General features: G+C 48.1%; 1 protein-coding gene across 5 annotated transcripts in view; it reads right to left on the reverse strand.

Annotated features, from left to right (window-relative positions):
- The window catches only part of SFMBT2 (Scm like with four mbt domains 2), a 227,747-nt gene that overhangs the window by 41,655 nt on the left and 164,898 nt on the right, over positions 1-21,194 (reverse strand). For all 5 annotated transcript variants that reach the window (XM_049626785.1, XM_049626784.1, XM_049626783.1 and 2 more), the window contains 4 exons: positions 19,689-19,815; positions 6,318-6,431; positions 3,166-3,208; positions 1,629-1,699 (listed from right to left, as the gene is read on the reverse strand). In XM_049626785.1, the coding sequence (XP_049482742.1) occupies positions 1,629-1,699; positions 3,166-3,208; positions 6,318-6,431; positions 19,689-19,815 (355 nt within the window). The remainder of the gene's footprint in view (positions 1-1,628; positions 1,700-3,165; positions 3,209-6,317; positions 6,432-19,688; positions 19,816-21,194) is intronic.

Raw genomic sequence — 21,194 nt, forward strand, 5'->3', positions numbered from 1 at the left:
AGGTATGGCTGCCTCAGTCCCACGTCCAAGCCCACACTAGGTATGGCTGCCTCAGTCCCACGTCCAAGCCCACACTAGATATGGCTGCCTCAGTCCCACGTCCAAGCCCACACTAGATATGGCTGCCTCATTCTGCCGCTCGGATGGATGTGAAATGTACCTCCCAGAGGATTAAATCTGCGTTTCCTTCATTATGCTTTTGATTTAGCCAAGTTGTTGGTCTAGTTGTGTCTCCAAGGGCCACGGGGAAAAGTGGAATAACTACACAGTAAGGTATTACCCTACAGCCTCCTGATGTCTGGAAACACAGAAAGGGGGTTCGCTGTCAGCCAAGACGCGCCCTCCCCCACGCCGTTCCAAGCTAAACCACGCTAACAGTGGTATTTCTGCCTAACAACGGTTCTGAGTTTGGGATGGTAACTGAATGGTCCAGGAAGGTCTGTCTTAACAGGACTTCAACTAAGAACCAACAGGGAAAGAGCACGAAGTGTTATTTTTGTGAGTAAAAGACAAAAGGAGTAAAATAACAATTACAGATGCTGAAGGAAGAGCTGACATTTTAAAACCATTCTGAAGTTTGAATTCTATACAACAAAATTAGACCAAAAAAAATTATGCCCACAGCTGCACACACGTGGAAGTTTCTTGGTAGGATTACCCTACCCAGACCTCGAGAAAAAAAGTTTTAGTGAGTCTACTCATAAAAATGCTCTCCTCACTACACCCTGGACAGATAGGGTTCCTTCACGGCGTATAGCTTTTAATCCTGGAAGAACTCAGAGTGGGTTTCGTTCTGGCTACAAAACAGGATTCTTAATCAGATATATTATTCAATGTACAAACATGTCTATAATCAGCTTTGTTTGTCAAAGGGGAACTCCCATGTGTGTTTGCAAAGGTTATTTAGAAGATGTAGGACTTTACACATTAAAAGACACGTACTATTCGTGCTCAGGTTTCAAACACAGAGGGTTTTAAGGAACAACTCAAGAGCCCATGGGGACTTAAGTATTAACCGCTAGTAGAAAATGCAGGTGGGATGGCATAAAATGTCAAAAGAAGGAGTGCGTGCTGAGGATATTTTCAACGCTTTTTCTCTCCACGTGACCACTCACAGCATACAACCTTAACTGGCTCCTCATTTCCAAGTAGCACTTGGACTCTTCTCCTGCAGACCGAAAGAATTATCTAGAGCTACTGACCAAGAAACAGAAGAGGCACAGAGTATTTGGTTTAGAAATTGTTTTTTAAAGGTGCGCCTGGGAGGCTCAGTCAGTTATGCACCCAACTTCGGCTCAGATCACGATCTCACAGTTTGTGAGTTTGAGCCCTGCGTCGGGCTCCGTGCTGACGGCTTGGAGCCTGGAACCTGCTTCGGATTCTGTGTCTCCCTGTCTCTCTCTGCCCCTCCCCCACTCACGCTCCGTGTGTCTCTCTCAAAAATAAACATTAAAGAAAAATCAGAAAATAAAAGAAAAATGTTTTAAAGTAGCTGTATGTGAATAAGTAGCAATGGAGACAAGGAAAAAGAACCCAGAGTTGAGGCATTCTTGTATTGACCTGAGAATACGTGAATGTCCCCCTCACAGACTGGGAAGGGTCAGACAGCCGCAAAGGGGCTCACTTACCTGTGGTGTCCAAGGGAGAGAATAAACAAAGGTCATGAGGTATTTTCTCAACAGGCACTGTGGATGGCAATCTGCAGATCAAGAAAACGAAATGATCATGGGTCGCACCCTTCGGAAGACACTAGTCCATTCCAAAGTCCTTTCACAACTGAAAGGGGCTGTTCCAGAAACCCTAGGACCCATGCATGTAGCGGCAACACCAATACCCACGGGGAAGATCATTTCACACAAGTCGCTCCCCAGTTCTTCCCATAACCCTAAGAAGCCAGTGGAACATCTCCCCCTCGAGTGGACCTCACTAGTCAGTGATGTCCTTCTAGGTCGTTCCAGGCTTCGCCTCTTGCTACAGAATTACAATAACATCCTTAATTATGTTCTTAGACCCGAAGAAGTATTAGCTTGCAGAGACTTGAACGCGAATCAGACTTGTCTTCAATGCCTAACCGGGAACTACCGCTGTCTGGTGGCCTTTGATCTCTGGCATCTGGGCCGGTGTGGGTCACGGCTACACGAAAAGGATCTTCACAGAAAGCCTGTGAACGGATGGGTCTTGAAATGTCAGGTAGGCCTAGCCTACGACAGAGCTTTGTGGTATGGTTCAGGAACCGCTTGCTGAATAAATATTTTCTAAAAAATGTAGCCGGGGGGAGAAAGAGGCGTGTCGGGTCCCACAGGGTATCCACGCTGGCTGTGCGGAAGAAACCACGCCGTCGAAGAGTGACATGAGCTCAAAGTAAACCACGACGAGACCTCAGTTGGGGCAGCTACAGCACCGGTTCTCAAAGGGGGGGTCCCCGGAACCAGCAGACCGGCATCACCTGGGAACTTGTGAGACGTACAGACGGTCAGGCCCCACCGAAGACCCGCTCAGCCGGAAAGTTTGGACATGGGGGTCCGGCAGCGTGTGTGTTTTATCGAGCTGCCCCGGTGACCACGGGTCCACGGACTGCAAACCGGGGAGTTAACGAATTCAGATTTGGGTTCCGTGGTGGGACGGTTGATTATTACTTCCTCTCTGTTTCAGCCTCCTCCAGACACACCTGGAGTCGCATTAACCCGATACACTGCGTTTCGAAACGAAGGTACGAAAAATGCCCCCCAAACTGTTACTTGCATTCAAGTGACAATACAGCTATTATTACATTTCATTTTATTTCGACGTGAGCCTGGGGAGATGCAAAAATGCTGGTCTTAAATTCCTTTCCCTCAGTGTATTTTTATGAAGAAAACGGAGCCAGCTGGCAAAGGCAGAGAAGAAACGCGGCTTCCTCGAGGGCACCCTGCTGGGACCCGGCAGAGCTGGCATCAGGCCGAGGGCCGCCTGGCAGGCCGGCCGCGACCAGGGACGCCCGAGTGCTGCATGCGGGGCAGGGGCAGCTGTGCGTGACCGTGGGGGCATCGTACATTGCTGTCATCTTTAGGGCGCCAAGTGCTAGCTAAGTCCCTAAGGAAAACAGCGACGCCTCCTGCCCTCCATAAAGACAACGCTGTATAGTTGATCGCACAGTTCGGGGGGAAAACAGAAACAAAAACTTACTGTTTTTCCGGTTGCACGACTGCGATCTTTCTCTTTTTTTGTGCTGGAAAACAGGCAAGACAGGGCAAAAGGACAATCAGCTTTGCTCACTAGTTGGGCAACAGCTTTTTTTAAAAAATGCCTTCAAGTAAAAACTGTGTCAGTTTTAAAGTAACGGTTTAAACACTGAAAAGTTATTCTATTCATGCCACAATTTTACCTCAGTTTCTTCTAGCATTAGTCTGTGACTCATCAGAAATGAAGTCTAAACAGAATTTAGTGCATTTAATCTTACCACTACACTAGCTACGTTATTCTAAAATGTGCTTTTAATAAGAAAGAAAGAGCACACATATCATACTCACCTAATCCACCTAGTAGGACAAATTGCTGCGAGCAAGATTATCCAGAAGGATTGTTTTTTTTTTTTTTCCCCACAGAAAGCGTGGGAAGTCAAATAATATTACCATACGGCATACTCCCAAATTAGGATTAGAGGCATGTTTTTGCACTAAAGTATTATTACTGGAAGGAGGATTAGTACCCCGTAAATATGTCTGACGAATATCGACATAACCCAGCCAATAACTATTTTTCCGACAAGAAGATTTACAGTTTATATAACGTATTCGGAGCACCTTACCAAAGATAGACCTAAGACCACGGCATCAGTTAATGCTGGTATAGACGATCCCACATCTTCCAGCATATGTGTAATTTCAAGAAAAAAGTTTTAAGTGTATTTTTTGAGAGTGAGAGAGAGAGCCAGAATCCCAAGCAGGCTCTGAGCTGTCAACGCAGAGCCCAACGCAGGGCTTGATCCCATGAACCTCGAGATCATGATCTGAGCCAAAAATCAAGAGTCAGACGCTTCACCACCTGAGCCACTCAGGCACCCCTGAACAGAATTTCTAAAGCTACCAGAGTTTAGAGGATTTAGATTTATAGCTTGTCTCTTCAGAACAAATGCGTGACTGAATCCGGTCATGCCTGGCTCTCTGGCCAGTGGAGTCAAGAGTCTGTGGCACTTTAAGTGAGAAGAAAAAATGAGAATGCCTTTGATAATGAAAAAGTTATTCTATGCTCAAAATTTTAGGAATAGCTTAAAGTGAGGGCCAAGATACTACTCTCGTTGGATGATTCATCGAGCAATACTGTGTATGGGGAAGAATAATCCCTTAAAATCCACCTGTGTGTAATCTGGGCTACTTACTTTGTGGCACACAGGTAATGTACCATCCCACTTTTTTTGAGTGAGTGGGGGCGGGGAGCACGAGCGGGGTAGGGGCAGAGAGAGGAGACACAGAATCTGAAGCAGGTCCAGGCTCTGAGCTGCCAGCACAGAGCCCCATGTGGGGTTCGAACTCACAAACTGCAAAGTCAGATGCTCAATGGACCGAGCCACCCAGGCGCCCCCACTGTCCCACTGTTAATGAATATCGACTAGGACTCAAGTGCCCTTCAAAATCTGACATCAGAGAACAGAACTGATACAGGATGGAAGCTTCCTTTCTAGCAATACTCTGAGCATCTACATACGGGAACCATGTCGTAGGACGTTAGAAAGTAAAGCTAGCATATAAATTAATAAAGGAAATACTAGCAATATCTATTTCGCAAAAATTAAAACCCCTTATCTTTAAGGGCTCACCATTTTAAATAATACTCTTGATAAACATTAGGGTGGAATAAAAATGCCATGATTTATTAGTTTTGAAGAATTTTAAAGGTCCCATTTCAGGATAATGATCTACAGCAGCATATGTTAAAACACACACTGCTATATATATTCAAGAGACAGAACTGTTATATTTAAGAACACAGAGTTAGTTCTGGGTTAACTATTAATATTGTTTTAATTGGGCATTTTTGTGATCAGAAGGACATTATACACTTCAAACCACAGTTGAAATCTCACTGGTTGGTTAGTGCTAAGAGTAGCTGTTTGTATGTTATGCCAGTAAATTATTACGGTCAATTATGATTCTTTCAGGGTAAATCTCATGAGAAAAACTAGTTCTTTCTCAGACATGATGATACAAAAACACAGTATTTAGCTTAAATGTTCTCTAATCAAAATAACGAATTGTATACCAAACTGGGAGTCAAGATTTCTTTCATATTCTATTTATTCTATATATGTTATATATTATTTTATACAACATACATATATTATCGTATTTATTTTGAATTTTATCTCTGCCACTCTGTGACCTTCAACCGCCTTAGCATTCTGACTTCGTTTGTCAACCTGTGAGATGCTTACAAATATTCATCTCACAAAGACATTGAAAGCATACATGAGGCAAAAATATCGGCACTCCACAGAACATCTAACAGCAGCTCTGTGTTTTTTACAACTTAGCTACACTATTTACAAAACTGTCTATTGATAAAAATAAATAAATAAATAAATAAATAAATAAATAAATAAATATAAAATTTTAAAAAGGGGATGCCTGGGTGGCTCAGTCGGTTCAGTGCCCAACTCTTGATCTCAGCCCAGGTCATGATCCCAGGGTCATGGGATAGAGCCTAGCACTAGAGCTTAAGATTCTCTCTCTCTCTCTCTCTCCTCCTCTGCCACTCTCCCCTGCTCGTGTACTCTCTCTCTAAAACAAAACAAAACAAAACAAAACAAAACAAAACAAAACAAAACACAGGGAGACCTGGCTAGCTCAGTCGGTTGAGCGACCGACTTCAGCTCAGGTCATGATCTCACGGTTTGTGAGTTCGAGCCCCGTGTCGGGCTCTGTGCTGACAGCTCAGAGCCTGGAGCCTCCTTCGGATTCTGTGTCTCCCTCTCTCTCTGCCCCGTCCCCACTCACACTCTGTCTGAAAAATAAAAACTGAAGAGTCTCATAAATATGGAGAACAAACTGAGGGTTGCTGGAGGGGGGATGGGTGACGTGGGTCAGGGGCACTAAGGAATCTACTCCTGAAATCCTTGTTGCACTAGATGCTAACTAACTGGGATGTAAATTTCAAAAAAAAAAAAAAATAATAATAAATAAATAAATAAAAATAAAAAATAAAAAAATAAAATTAAAAAATAAAGAAATAAACATTAAAAAAACTTTTAAAGAAAATAAAATAAACAAAAGAGACACACAAAAAAATGGTCTATTGACTCCCCCAAGCTGCAGATGCCGTCCACGCTGGACGATACTTACAGACTGTTTTGTGCGGTGTGGTCAAAGGGTACGAATTCGCCTCGCACCAGCCCACCGGGAAGATGTCCATGGATTCTACATCAACAATAAACTCCGGAGCAGGAGTCTGTAGGCCTGCATTGGACAAGTCAAGACAACAGGTACAGATTTTACCAAAAAGAGCCAGAAGAAGAAAGGAAAATGCAAGCATCCCTGAGATGAGGAAAACATTTCCCGGAACATGGAACAGAAAACTTGGAACAGTCTTAACGACAGATGCCGATGCCTGGAACAGAGTAGAAGGGGCTCAAGTCAAGTGGAGACTCCAAAAGTCTAAGACTCTTCCTACGGCCCATGGCAGAGGGAAGGGCGGAGAGAGGAGTCTGGGAACAACGGGCACTGGAGCCTGAAAGCACCTTGAAACCTAAGGGAATGCACCTGAGCTCGTGGTCGGGGCCACAGCACACGTTTAAGCCAGCAGACACACTTCCTGCTCAGCCAAGGTCAACCTTCGGCCAAGGGAAGCTCGCATCACGGTTAAAAGGAAGTAGTGAGGCACAGCAAGCCGGGTTTTGAGCAGTGAAGACAGACGATACAACTTCTCTAGCGAACTCATTCACTGATCAGTTTGACTGGGGTTGCTTGTTTCGAGCTCCTTGGGGGACCGCGGACTGCCGCCACGTTGCACAAAACCGTTTATGCCGGAGTGTGTTTTCCAGTGGGGTCGGCCTGTCACCCCGTTTCACGGTCCTACGAATGCCTCGTGACAAATCAGCACCACAGCTACGAGACTCGGAAAGACGGAACACATCTGCATGTAACATGAGCCAAGGTTTCACGGAGCTCTGGCTATAGGGGTCAGTATGGAACCCAGCAAGCTAGTGAGAAGAGGAAACTTCTACACAGACTCAGCAATTCTTTGGGAAAGAAAAAGAAAACACTGGAGGAAGACACTTGTGAACTAAGAATCAAAAGCGAAGAACTCTTAATAGACACGGGCTCACCGGCTCTGAGCACCTACCCTTGCTTTGCTCTGGTGTCTTCACTGAGAATCAAGGCGAAAACCACACAGTAGAACCCCCTCACACATCCGCGTCGCCACACCACATCTGATGAAATTTAAGTCGGATCCCCCCCAAAACTTAGCTTCATGAAGCGTGATTCCAGCAGACGTAGGACGGTCCCACCCATTGTAACTCTGACATTCGCTGCACTGGCTCCTACCCCTTACTTCTCATCATAAAGTTGATACTGCAGTGAAGGAGCATGTTATTTGATACACGTGGGGTCCTGATTCAGCGCTAACCCAGTGAACACTCCGACAGCACATTCTCACACACACACACACACACACACACACACACACAAACACACACACACACACGATCATCGCCATTAGTCACGTTCGACGTTCGACCCCTTCTCAAAAAAAGCAGTACTACGATTACCGATCCCAAATGCCCTTTTGCCTAATTCTCCCATAACGTGAAGGATATATGAGTTAAAGGAAGGCAAACAGGTTGACAGAGATTATTTCTCGACACAGTCGAGTGAATGGAAATCATTTCCGCCTCGTAGGATGACTCAACCCTACTTACCCTACTTGCCAAAGAGACCCTCAAATAAACACGACCACATGCAAGACAGAGAAGTAAAGAAACTTGCCAGGGAGCTTCCAATGTGGAAGTTACCGTCCCTGTCCCGAAGGGCACACGAGTCTCAGGAGGGTCGAACGAAGAGGGTCACTGAGCTGTTCCCTCATTAACTACAGGGCACGTTCTCACGCTCAGATTCCCTAAAACAGCACGGGTTTCTGAGCTACTCAACAACTGTGCTAAGGGGATGAATTCATCTATGATAGACATTTGTATTTCTGGACTTAACGTTTAGATGCAAACCTGATTTTCGAGGTCAAAGGAGTGCTTCCAAAAGAAGCAGAAGGTGAATTTTATAGCCTATTCCTTCCTGAACTGTGACCTTCATCTTCCAATATTCTGCTGGTTCAAACGTCTCTTGGTATTAATGCTTTAATATATACACTTCTGTAACAGTGTTTACATTAATATATTGATATGGCTGTCTTTACCACACCTTAGAATTCTTTGATCATGCTCTCCATTCAAAACAAATATTTCTAAGCTACAATGTGTCAGCTACTATGCCTTCCAGGAAGTTACAGCCCTGTCTTCCTCGTACTTTGAAATCTAACCCACTAAGGCATCTATTAAATATGAACTGGTGGAAAAGTGGATTATTTATCACCCAGAGACGTTTCCCTGACCCTGAAACTTTTCCAACCCTCCTCTGAACGATGGACACCAATTCCTTATTTCTCTTTATCAATCTTATGCAGTATCTAGATATATCTGGCTGGACTCGGAATAATCTTTTTAAAAAATAACGTACTATTTTTCAAGAGCAGGGACCCACGAGCTTTTATAAAAAGCAATCCATTAAAAACATTAGGCGATTCTCCTTACTCTGGAGTCTCCAAACCTGCCAATGCAAAAGCTTAGTGGCTCACTTCAGTAGTCTGACCATTTCCTAGGAAAGCCTCTTGTGAACAACACAAGGTCAGGTTCAACCCCGGACCTCACTGCAGCTGCATCAGTCGATATGGAGTCCGCTTATTCATTCTTCCCCAGAACTTACATCTGAAAAACCATCGGGAAGCCTCGATCTCTATCTGCCTAAATAAATTATGGTATATCGTATGATGGGATATTCTGCCATTTGTAAGAAAAGATCGAGAAACCACTTCATACACTTACACGTAGAGACGTGTCCGTGTTTTGTTGAATAAAAGAAAAGCAGAGGGCAGAACACAACGTGTGTGTATAGTAGGTTATCATCTGTTTAAAAGGGGGAAATAACATATATTTATACGTGCATACGACAGACCTGGAAGGAAGTACAAAACGCTAACAGTGGCTGTTTTGCTGGGAAAGGAGCTTAGACACTGAGGAATGGGGCAGGAGGGGGACAGAAACTTTTACGCATTTTGGCCCTTGCGAATGAATCGCCTAATTCACAATCGCAACCTCACTTTCACCACAATAACAACGCAACACAGAACGCTCTGAGAAGAAAGGAGTCACGTGCCTGAAGAGTACTGCCACAGAGGCCAGAGTCACGAAGGACAAGTGGCCTTCACAGAAAATAGAACCAGACCGCGATGAGTCATCTCGCTGCTAAGCGGGGAAAGACGTTCCACGCTCACAAAGCAAACGTTGAGGCGGATAAACTTCTCAGAGTCACTTTGGAGCCTGCGAAGACTTCCACGATCCGCTACACCCCGCGACCGTGACGTCGGATCCGTGGATGGCCGCCCCTTCCACGAAGTCCCACTGTCCTTCCTACCGGACGGGCTTCAGGAAGAAGGAGCCCCACACCTCAGTTCAAAGGCAGGAAGGGAAGAAAGGCACGAGGTGTTTAAGGAAGGAAGTCAACCTTGCTCAGAACCCTCAGGAAGAGAGGCCGCAGCAAATCGTGACAGGCTCACGCGTGCGATGGAAAGACGGGGCGTCAGAGGGAAGAAAGCTGCTTGGCGATGTGGGAGCCGGCAAGACCGGGGGCCGGAAACCCCGTGTGCCGGCCGCCAGCCTCCTCTGGTCTGAGGGGGCCCCTCTACGAAGCCAGACTGCCACGGCCCCCCGCCAGCTGTGGAGCCAAATTCCTAAGGAACGAGGGACGGGCAATGCTGTGGATGGCAAGACCGGGACGGGACGGGAAGCAGGCCACCTGGAGGAAAGCGACAGAAAGGGGATCCGGGGTGTGTGTGTGTGTGTGTGTGTGTGTGTGTGGAGAGGGACACTCACGGGTCCGCAAATGCTCGCCGCACTGCCCGCAGGCCCGACACTTGGCAGGTGTGCGATCTTCACCAACAACCCGAAGCGACGGGGACTGGGTCCGTCCCCGTTTTCCAGATGGGTAAACCGAGGCACAGGAAAAGGCCAGAGAGGAGAATCTGACCGTAAACAATCGAACGCTGGGGGCCTTAGGAGAAAGCATTTCGGGTGGGTGCTTTTCTTCCTTTGTCCCGTGTTTGTTTCTGGGTTTGGGTTTGGTTTAGTTTGGTCGGTTTAGCGCCTGTCCCATTCCTCTTTGGGCCCCCATATCCCTCCTGCACGGTCCCCACGATGAGGTGGCCCCTGCCGCCCCCCACAGAAGGGGAAGGAGGCCTGCCCCCTCCCCACGGGCAGACGACGACGGGCTGGGGCCTCTGAAACAGGAAGGCGGCCCGACAGCAGTCCCGTCCATGCTCACGGCAGCTCAAAAGCCCAAGTTAGGTGTGGGTCCTGTAAGCAAAGCCCCTGGAGAGGCGATCCGCCAGCCGCCCGCCAAAAGCCTTCCCCCAGCTACACATTTCGCCCAAGACTTTGCCTGAAACAGGCAGTTCTGTCGCCGGCCACCAAGGCCCTGTCTCATCGAGCATCAGCTTTAGGGACAGAACAGACCGGGGAGGATGCAAAGCCTGTGCCCGCAGACCGTACCCAATGTCCGACTGGCCTCTTTAACTTTCGGGAAACCCTGCTCCGAACCCCTGATCTGCCGACACAGCTTCTCCCAAAATTGTCTCAAGCAGGCCGACCCTCCTTTTCAAGATTTTAAAACCACCCACGCTGGCTTGAAATATAATTACTTTCACATTTGCATTTTCCCTTGTTTGGTTTTTGCAAGCCTCGGCGAAATGCTTATTAACCACCTGACTCTTCCACAAATTACAGAAAGGCTTAAGGGGCACTTTCCTGCACCTGCTCTCCTATATATGAGAGGTGGCCTCGACGGGAGCTCCTTTAGACCACGCCACACCTTGCCCGTTAGATCTCAGCGTCCTTCACAAACCCTAGCACCCAGAACAACCATCTGGGGAGGGTGCCTTTATTTACTTTTTTAAATGTATTTACGTTTGAGAGAAAGAGAAAGTGAGAGAGCGCAAGGAGGAGAGAGAAAGAGGGAGACAGGGGAACAGAAGTGGGCTCTGTGCTGATGGCAGAGAGCCCCACGTGGGGCTTGAACCCACAAACCGTGAGATCGCGACCTGAGCTGAAGTCAGACGCTTAACCAACTGAGCCACCCAGGCGCCCCTGGGGAAGGGGATTTTAAAATGCAGATTCCCGGGGCGCCTGGGTGGCGCAGTCGGTTAAGCGTCCGACTTCAGCCAGGTCACGATCTCGCGGTCCGTGAGTTCGAGCCCCGCGTCAGGCTCTGGGCTGATGGCTCGGAGCCTGTTTCCGATTCTGTGTCTCCCTCTCTCTCTGCCCCTCCCCCGTTCATGCTCTGTCTCTCTCTGTCCCAACAATAAATAAAAAACGTTGAAAAAATAAATAAATAAATAAATAAAATGCAGATTCCCGGACCCTGCTTCGGATTCAGATGCACTAGGTCTGTGGTGGCCCCGGGAATCTGCATTTTAAACTTCTTTTTAATGTTTATTTTATTTATTTCTTAAAGAGAGACACACAGAGCGAGCTGGGGAGGGGCAGAGAGATAGAGAGAGAGAGAAAGAGAGAGAGAGAGACAGAGAGGGAGGGAGAATCCCAAGCAGGCTGTCAGCACAGAGCCCGATGCGGGGCTCGAACCCACAAACTGTGAGATCATGACCTGAGCCGAAATCATGGACTGAGCCACCCGGGCGCCCCAGGGATCTGCACTTTAACAGACTCCTCCCGTAGATTGGGAGATGGAGGGAATTTACTGGAACTGAACCGAGCATAGGGAAACACTGACCAAAGAGCTCTTGAATGTTGGTTTTATCCCACTGGCTCAAAATTCAGTCGGCAAGATAGAAGTTGTTAAGGGACCGCTGTATCTTAGATCACTTTCTCGTTCGGAAACACGGGTTTTACTGATTCCTCCTTACATACGCAGCGAGCATTTAGCGAGCCAAGTGCACACGAACTCTTGTGCGGACACTGTGCTCTGTGACAGGCAGAGACAGTACGGCCCTGTGTCACAGAGCGCCAGCGACAGCGTTAAGGTGTGCACAGACACGGGAGTTCTCTGTTCTGATGGACCTCAGGCTCTGTGCAGGGAGGCGGGGCCGAAGTGAGAAGGGGCCGCCTGTCTTCCCGCTCACCGGCCGCCCCTCTTCCTGAGCCGTCACCGTCAGGTGCAAACACGACGAGGAGCACTTCACTCCGCCAATCTCCACAACCATCCTACAAGGTACAAACCCCCATTCTACACATTTTATGCAGCTGCACCAATAAGAAAGGGGGTTTTAAACTCAGGAAGCACCCAAGGTCACACATCTAGGAGGCGGGTGTGCCGTGGGGAGGCGTGCAGACGCACAGGGTATCAGGAGGAAGGCGATGGCTGTTACGGTGCAAAGCCAAGTCTCAGGGCCCCACGAAGGCAGCAGGGCCCAGGGAACGACGGCAGGAGTGGGGGACGAAGATCCGGACCAAAGAGTGGCAGTGAGCCGCGAAGATGGAGACTCACGGGGACACGGGGCACCGAGGGGACTCCTTGGGCACGGGGGTGGGCACACAGATGTGAGTTACCCTACGCCTGCTGGCTTGGATGGTCTTCTAGTTTCTAACGTGGGTTAGAGGGGAAACTCGAGGAGAAGAGCCAACGGGAGGGGGGACGACAGTGACGCCCGACTGGGGAACACGAGCATCCACACGGGGGACGCTGTGCAGGCGGGTAAACAGGGCACCAGGGGGAAAGACTATGATGAGCTCTGACCTTTACGCATGAAGGTAGATGAACAAGGCAACGCCTAGAATGCTCATCTAAGGAGGAGTCTGTGGGGAAGAGAAACCTGCCTGGCCTGGGGTTCTGGAAAAGATGCAGGGGAAGGAAGGGTCAACGTAGGTCAAATACTGCAAACAGGAAAAGGGACAGAAACAACCTAGAGGTGGAGAATCCTAAGTGACTGCAGGGAACTTCTGTAAACAAACAAAGAAACAAAAAACACAACCAATCAAAGCAGGAGACAGAGAGCATATCTCAACCTTCTGATCAAGAAAAGAGATAAAACTGAGCGTGAGGACAACTGGAGGCAGGAAAGGTGATTACTAGTAACAGGAAAGGGCATGATACCCGCCACAGGAGGGGGGGAAATGCACCCGGTCTCCCCACAGATGCTGGGGTGCTGGCCCAAATGCGAGCAGAGTGAACTAGACATGTCTTGTAGTGCTGCTTTCTTATTTTATCTTTTTAGGTGTTTATTTATTTATTTTGGGTTGAGAGAGCACAAGCAGGGGAGGGGCAGAGAGAGAGAGAGAGGGAGACAGAGAATCCAAAGCAGGCTCTAGGCTCCGAACTGTCAGCACAGAGCCTGACGTGGGGCTCGAACTCACGAACCGCGAGATCGTGACCTGAGCAGAAGTCGGACACGGCGCTACTTTGCTTAAAAGCGATGAACTGTTGACCAGCTACCTCCACGAAAAGAATACGCTTCCACCATTTCATTAGGTGATCTAAGATCTTGCATGTTCTATTTGCCACACAGCCAGGTTTTCTTTGGTGATGAGGTAGAGAAAGGGAATGCCGGTTACCGCTAACCGGACCTGCGCACCAATTCCCGCCTTCCTGTCTTCAGGGGATACAGAGCTGGGAAACAAACTCCCAGGCTCCCCTGCACGATGATCCTGAGGACAGAGCACGCTCCACCGATGGTTATCTACTCATGGGAGGTGCGGAGGGCAGCGTGAGGCCGGGACGGTCCTCCTGCGAGCAAGCAAAGGCCACGAAGGCTGCAGCAGCCGGCTCCACACTTCTGTTTCTGCTCATGAATTTCACCGGTCCCTGGAGACACTGCAGGGGTGCCACTGTGTCCTCACACGCTTTGCAGCTGAAGCCAGTGGCGGGCCAGCGATTGAGGCTTCCTGCCCTTGGGACTCCAAAGTGCTCTTGAAATGAAGAGTCCCCCAGTGGCCTCCTGACTGCAGCTCCTGTCTGCAGCTCTCTCAGTGATCGTAGAGGTACCTTGTTTCCAGGCACAATCCCGTCTTGCTTGAAACACTGACTCTCAGGGGCGCCTGGGTGGCTCAGTCGGTTAAGCCTCCGACTTTGACTCAGGTCATGATCTCACGGTTCGTGGGTTCAAGCCCCGCATTGGGCTCTGTGCTGACAGCTCAGAGCCTGGAGCCTGCTTCGGATTCTGTGTCTCCCTCTCTCTCTCTCTGCCCCTCCCCCACTTGTACTTTCTCTCTCTCTCTCTCTCTCTCTCTCTCTCTCTCTCTTTCTAAGAATATATAAACACTTTAAAAATTAAAAAAAAATAAAAGAAAAAAAGAAAACACTGACTCTGTTTCTTGACTGACATCAGGGCGCACAGACTGTCCCTCCAGTGTCTAAGCTCCCGAGTCCGGAAACCTTATTTCCCCTTGGTAATAAGTGACGCGTTTAGCCTGCCACTGAGCTACTTAACAGGGTGGATTGCGCTTTACTGCCCCCCACTTCTAGAAAATCTGCATTCTGGGCCTTGACAGGCCCGAGAGGCTCACTTTTTACTGGAGTGGAGCATCTAGAACCGTGCTGTCCCAGAGAGTCTCCTGCAAGGACGCAGACTTCTAGATCCGTGCTGTCCAAATCAGCAGCCGCCAGCCTCCCGTGACCACTGAGCACTTGACTGCAGGTAGTGCTCCTGAGGAGCTGAAATTATAACTTGCTTTCACTGAAAACAAAGCAGCCACCTGTGTCTAGAAGCCACGCGGGGGACAACACAGAACCAACATCTATTCGCAGCTCCTGAGACGGTCTCCTGCGGGAATTCTCATCTGGGATCCATGAATTCCAAGGAGGTCCATCCGAGAGCTGTTCTGAGAGGGTCCATGGATCGTCTGAAATGGCACCCAAAATCGTGTATGTGTGCAAGTGTATCTTCCAGAGTGGCAACAGCTTTCAGGAGAATCTCAAAGGGGTCTGTCCCATCCCAAATGTAAAAATCTGCTCTGGGATGGGGGCCATCCTGGGGATGTCAGCACATTCTCGGTTCCAGTAATGTGACTTGATTCAAGATAGAGTGACTTTTCCAGGACTCTGGTATAGGAACAACCTAAACCGTCCATTAAATACTTCTTCACTCCCCCCTGGTCTGAGCCCTCACCCCTATGCCGCATGGAATCAATTTTGCCATGAGGGGCTCAAGTGGGAAACTCCATTACCCTTGCTTAGTATGTTATCCCATTCATTCATTCATTCATTCATTCATTCATCAGATTTGAAAGTGAGCAAAGTAAGAAGGCAAGGAAGGCAAGAAGCAAGCCAATTCAGCCTCTGGGCCGCATGCAGATGAGGAGAGGACAGCCTAGGAGCCTTTGAGAGGCTGGGACTGAGGAGAGGCGCCTGGTTCCAAGTCTAGGAATCAGTCAGGCCTCGAATCCCCTTGTCGATTCCACACAGTCAGGTAGACGCCTCCGCCGGGCAGGCGACTGGAGGTTCACGTGCTAGAAAACGTGCACCAGAGCGTTCTGACTTAGAGTCAGAAGCACCAGGTCAGGCAAACGACCAGGCCAGGAAATGGCGTTATGTGAGAGTCCGTGCACTGAGCGTGAAAGGTCTGCCCCTTCCTGCTGTCACCCCCAACGACCCAGGTGACCCGACTCAGGACACTGGCCATAGCGGGTGTCAGAGTGAGGACCCCGCAAGCCTGGCCCGGTCAGGGACATGCCCTGTGCCAACTCTGAAGGGTGCGTGACACTTAGAGCCAGTGGCGGAAAGGAAACCAGCAGAGGCAGGCCTAGGTCGCTCACCGCAGCCAAGAAGCCAAGAGAAGATCAGACAGATCAGGGAGTGTCACTGCACGGTTCCAAAGTGCATGCATTTGTCAAGAGGGGAAAAGGAGAGCTCACGTCCGTCCCTGAACCGTCAGAGCGTCTTACGTTTAACTCCCTCCGCTGAAATCCTACACGAGGCTCAGACTTCAAGAGTCCGCCGGCTGTTCCTGAGGGCGCTCGTCTGCGGAAATCGGGGACCACGGGCGCGCAGCCCTGCGTGTTCGGTGCTTGCTGATGGGGGATGTGAAGCTCGCGGTGACAGGATGGGAGTCCTGAACGCCAGGAAGCTACTGCCCGAAGCTATACCCGGCGAAGACTTCACAGACTGACACTCACACAGTACGTTCTCCAGGACTGAGTGTGGAAAAATTTAATTTTCTCTAGGTTTCCTTTCAGAGGGCAGCAAAAAATAAAGATTAGGAGATGTCGGTAATACCCAAGCTCCCTGTTCTTAAGATTTTCATAGTTTCCGCAGACCTGAAGACTCTAGGTCGTCTTCGTGTTTCTGTCCTTGTGTGTTTGTTTTTATGACAGATCAGAACCGAAAGCAGCGGGCACCAACTCCCCCAGGACGTCATTCCCTCCCTGCGCTCAAAGCACAACGAACACCAGCCGAGAGAGTCCCCCTGCCTGTTTTTCACGTGCAACAGCGCTCCCCAGGTCAAAACCGGGTTTCAGTGTCCCCTTCCAGAGCTCTCTTCAAAAATTTCTGTAGTGGAGGCAACAAAAAGGGCCACATAACTTTGCAGAAGTGAAGCCTGCTGGTGGCCATACCTTTTATGGCATCAAAGGAATGTTAGCGCAAAGGCTAAAAGTCATGTATTCAGGAACATGGAGCTTCCCACATCTCTTCTAAACCAGAGGACAGGATTAATAACGAGGGGGTAAGAGAAGCCAAGGAAGGCATTGCAAAGCTGTAACCCCTGTCAGGGAGCTAAAGCATCACGAGGACGGGTGAAGACCCTCCTCGTCCCCGAGGACAAGCATCTGGAACGCAAGTAGAAGGACCTGGTGTGGGGCGGGGACAGACGCGTGAATGCAGGGCCGTGACGCTAAGACATCACCACGGACAGCAACCTCTACTATACAGGTAATGCTTATAACTATCGATCTGACCGCCTCGAGCAGAGTACTGACACTGCAACGTCCTCTCTAAATCAAAGAAACCCCATCATCCTTGCACTCACCGTCCACGGTTCTGGAGAGCTCCCAATTCTTTCAAATGTGCACCCAAAGCAATACTACCTTCGTCTCCCATATCTCATCCGTGGCCCCCCCCCCTTCAACATCAGCTCTTTTATAGACACTTAAAGAACCGACCTCCAGAGACGTCACGTATTAAGTAGAAAATGGTCATTTTAATTACCTAAAAGTGGTCGATTAGCCATGTGCTGAAAATACTTCAGATCAACTGAATGCATAAAAATAACTAACGAATTGTTATGAAGTATTTGATCTGTTTCAAGTGTCAAGTAAGCGGTCTATAACCAGAATCACCATCATCATAAAAATAACTTAACGGCCACAAAGTGACCATAGCGAATCTCTAACATGCGCTCCCAGGACAAAGGAAAGAGAACAGTATATACATAAAACTGAGGAATAACAAGAAATAAATGCCATTAAGTTCACTGGCACTTTAAAAGGTAATATTCAGTGGGGGCCCAAAACAAACCCCCCCCAAAAAAACCCAAAATACAATCGAGAGTCAAGAGACAAAATGGGATTTTACTTTATTCGATCCAACAAACACAGGATTTTGATCAAGAATTCCACGTGGATAATATGCAACAAACCGTTCATAAAAAAATTTTTTTAATGAGTAAGGGCTGGGAAAAAACGGACGATCTACTTATTTTCTGCTCTGCTTCCTAACACTAACTGATCTCGCTGCTACAGGATAAAAAAGCACTCTGGAGAATAACAGCTGACATGAGCTGCCTCACATTTCTTTGCTATAAAAATGGAAATTTATATCCCAGTGAAAAACAATATTAAGGAGAAAAGCCTGTCAGAAATGTTAACTCTACCCTGTTGCTGCTCACCCCTGTTTTTAAGAATTGGGAATCTGTAGGGTTGGGTGAATTAAGCGACGAAGATGACAAGGAGAAGGAAACTGACCCCGGGCATATCGTAACGTTCCTCCAACTATAAAAATCAGGACACGCTTTGCCTGCGTGTCTGTGTTAGGTAATTAACAGCTGTAGAGCACTCTGGAACTACAAACCGCTAAATAAATAATGACTGCCAAAGAATTTTGACGACGATGTGCTAAATAATGATGAAACGTGGGCTTTGAACTTTACCGCGTCTGCTTTCGAATGAATCACGCAAGCAAGGTCCCGATCTCGCAACATGGCTTAGCCCAGTATGAGGTGGCAAGTCTGATGGAGCGATGGGAAGTCACAGAAGGGATCCTGTGTTTCCAACAGCAGGTGACTCAACTTTACACGTAGTGACGGAAGTAAGGTCGCGTTCTCTTCCCGCGGCTGCAGAAAGCGCCCCGTACCGCCTGTGTCTGCCTGCACTGTGGCTGATTCCTACTAGAGGCCATTTTACTCGAAGAGCCACCAAGCAATCAACCTTTTGAGATTTTCTTTTAGTTCAAGTTGATTTTGAAATCCTAAACCACGGTAACATTTTAAACTGTTTTCCTGGGAATTGAGGACACAGGCGACGCTCACCTACCGTCACTGTTCTCTCCCCTTTTCACTCCCTTGGACTCTACTATTTAGGAGATCGTCAGCCTCACAACTTTTGGTGCTTTTTAGATGTGCTCTTCCTAAAGAGATAGGAGGAAGATACGAGCACCACTTCCGTGGCCTTCCAAACTTTCCATTCCAGTGGCGGTAGGGGATGCCATGACAGTTAAAATGTGGGCCGAGACAGCTACCATGATTTTCTCATTCGCGACTAGTCTTGTTTTTCCATATACGTTTAAAATAATTAATGTCACGAGACTGAGATACAAATAAACCCAAAGAATTCAGATCACGGAAAAATGGGAAAAACCTTACAGATCAGACTCATCTGAATTCTTCGTCACTAGAAACAAAACATACAAAATGTAGTCTTTCCAAATCTAAAATCTGATCAAGGTTCCGCTTATAAAGTAGAATGTTCTGTGAATTATCTGCACAATTATAAACAAACTACAGCTATAAACAACAGTTTAAACATCATTAAACACGTAAGGCTAAATCTTGTGTATTACATATTTAGGGAGAAAGTCATCTCTAGTTACTATTTCGAGGTACAACTAAAGATCCATGGAAGAAACCAACGTACAGAGTGTTATTCACAGTAAATTGCAAATATATAATTTTATCCTCATAATAACCAAGACCTCAAATACCAGCGTTAGTGGCTCATATTAATTTCATTGTGACACTAGCTTTTATAATCACAGATGCAAAAAGGCCACTGTGTTCCAAACATAATTATCACACCAGTGTCTCCTTTCATGAAATCATGAGTCAAGACGAGAGACTCTGAACAAATTTGTGTTCGATGAGTTTGACTCATTTAAGAACACTGAATAATTTCAGGTCTGTTTAAGGAAAAGGAAGGCAAAAGGCGTTGTTTCTGAGAAGTACTACGTGCACCCTGCCGCTTCCAGACGCGCCCTAAGTTCCCCAGAACGACCGCCAACGGTGCGTACCTTCCAGGTGAAGCCACATCAGCCGCCCCTTCACGCTGACCACAGAGGCCACGCAGAGCTCTCCCGGGTTCCTGGGGTTGACGGCTTCCAGTTTCATGTTCGTTGTGAAACCCCGACTGAATGACGTCTGAAAGAGAAAAGAGCGGACACTGAGCCAGAGGACACCACAGCAGGGGATCGCGCAGCAACAGAGGGGCCCGCCGGGGATGCGAGCACGCAGGCACGCACGCATGCACACGCACGCGATGCACGCGGATCTCCTCCGTAAGACAAAGGTTTCTCCTGCCATTCGCGAGAAAAGAACCATGCCCAGTTTGTTTTCATCCCAGAGCTAGAACTCCGCGGGCAAACAGCAGGCGCCTAATAATATCTGTCCAATGAGAGGGTGGATATGGTCTCTTTCTAGACCCACGCATGCCCTTATTTCCACGCGACCACGGACGTGCAAATCATTTCTTTTCCTTCCCTCTGCTTCTCACTCACATCACGCCTAGGCATATTCGAGGGTGTGAGGAGACAGCCTGAGTCTCCATGTGGCCTGAAGAACACCCACTAGCGTTGTTTATAGAGGTCTACTGGTGACGAATCCCCATGGTTTTATCTGAAATGGTCTTTGTGTTACATGTATGCCTTGGGCTTACTTTTATTTACGTTCTAAATTCACTTCTTTTTAAAAGTTTGCACACAGGAGGGGCGCATGGGTGGCTCAGTCGGTTAAGTGTCCCATTCTTAGTTTCAGCTCAGGTCGTGATCTCACAGTGGTGGGATCGAGCCCCGCATCGGGCTCTGAGCTTGGGAGTCTCTCTCTCCCTCCCCCTCTCTCTCTCCAAATAAATAAACATTAAAAAATAAAAATAAAAATAAAAATTTACACGTAGGAAAATTCGCTCTTTTCGGTGCCCTGTTCCTGAGGCTCCCGTACAGTCGTATGGTCATTAACGTCAATCAACACGCAGAGGAGTCCCTTCACCTCCGAAATGCTTTTGCACTGGCCCTTCGGTGATCAATCCCTCCCAGACTCCCAATTCCTGCACCACGGGCCCGTCTTCTGTTCCCAGAGTTGTGCCTTTTCCATAATATCACAGAAACGGAACCATACACGGTGCGGTCCGGCTTCTTCCACTTAAGCAAAATGCATTTGACATTCATCCATGCTACCGCACGAACGGAAAGTTCATTCTGTTGTACTGCTGAGTAGTTTCTGTAGATGTGCCACAGTCCACCCCTTAACCACCTGAAGGACATCCGAGCTGTGTCCAATTGCTGGTGGTCGTGAATAAAGCCGCTGTAAACAGTCAAGCGCAAGTTTCTGTGTGAACAGGGTGTATCAGTCTGCTTGCGATGCCCGAACGCAATACCACAGACTGGGTGGCTTTACCGACAGAAATTCACCTCTCAGTTCCAGAGCCTGCAAGCCGGAGATCAACGTGTCGGTAGGGCCGCTTTCTTCTGAGGACTCTCTCTGGCTTGTAGACAGCCACCTTCTCCCTGTATCTCCGAACGTTC

This window comes from Panthera uncia, chromosome B4, assembly GCF_023721935.1.
Source record: "Panthera uncia isolate 11264 chromosome B4, Puncia_PCG_1.0, whole genome shotgun sequence".
NCBI classification, from domain to species: domain Eukaryota; kingdom Metazoa; phylum Chordata; class Mammalia; order Carnivora; family Felidae; genus Panthera; species Panthera uncia.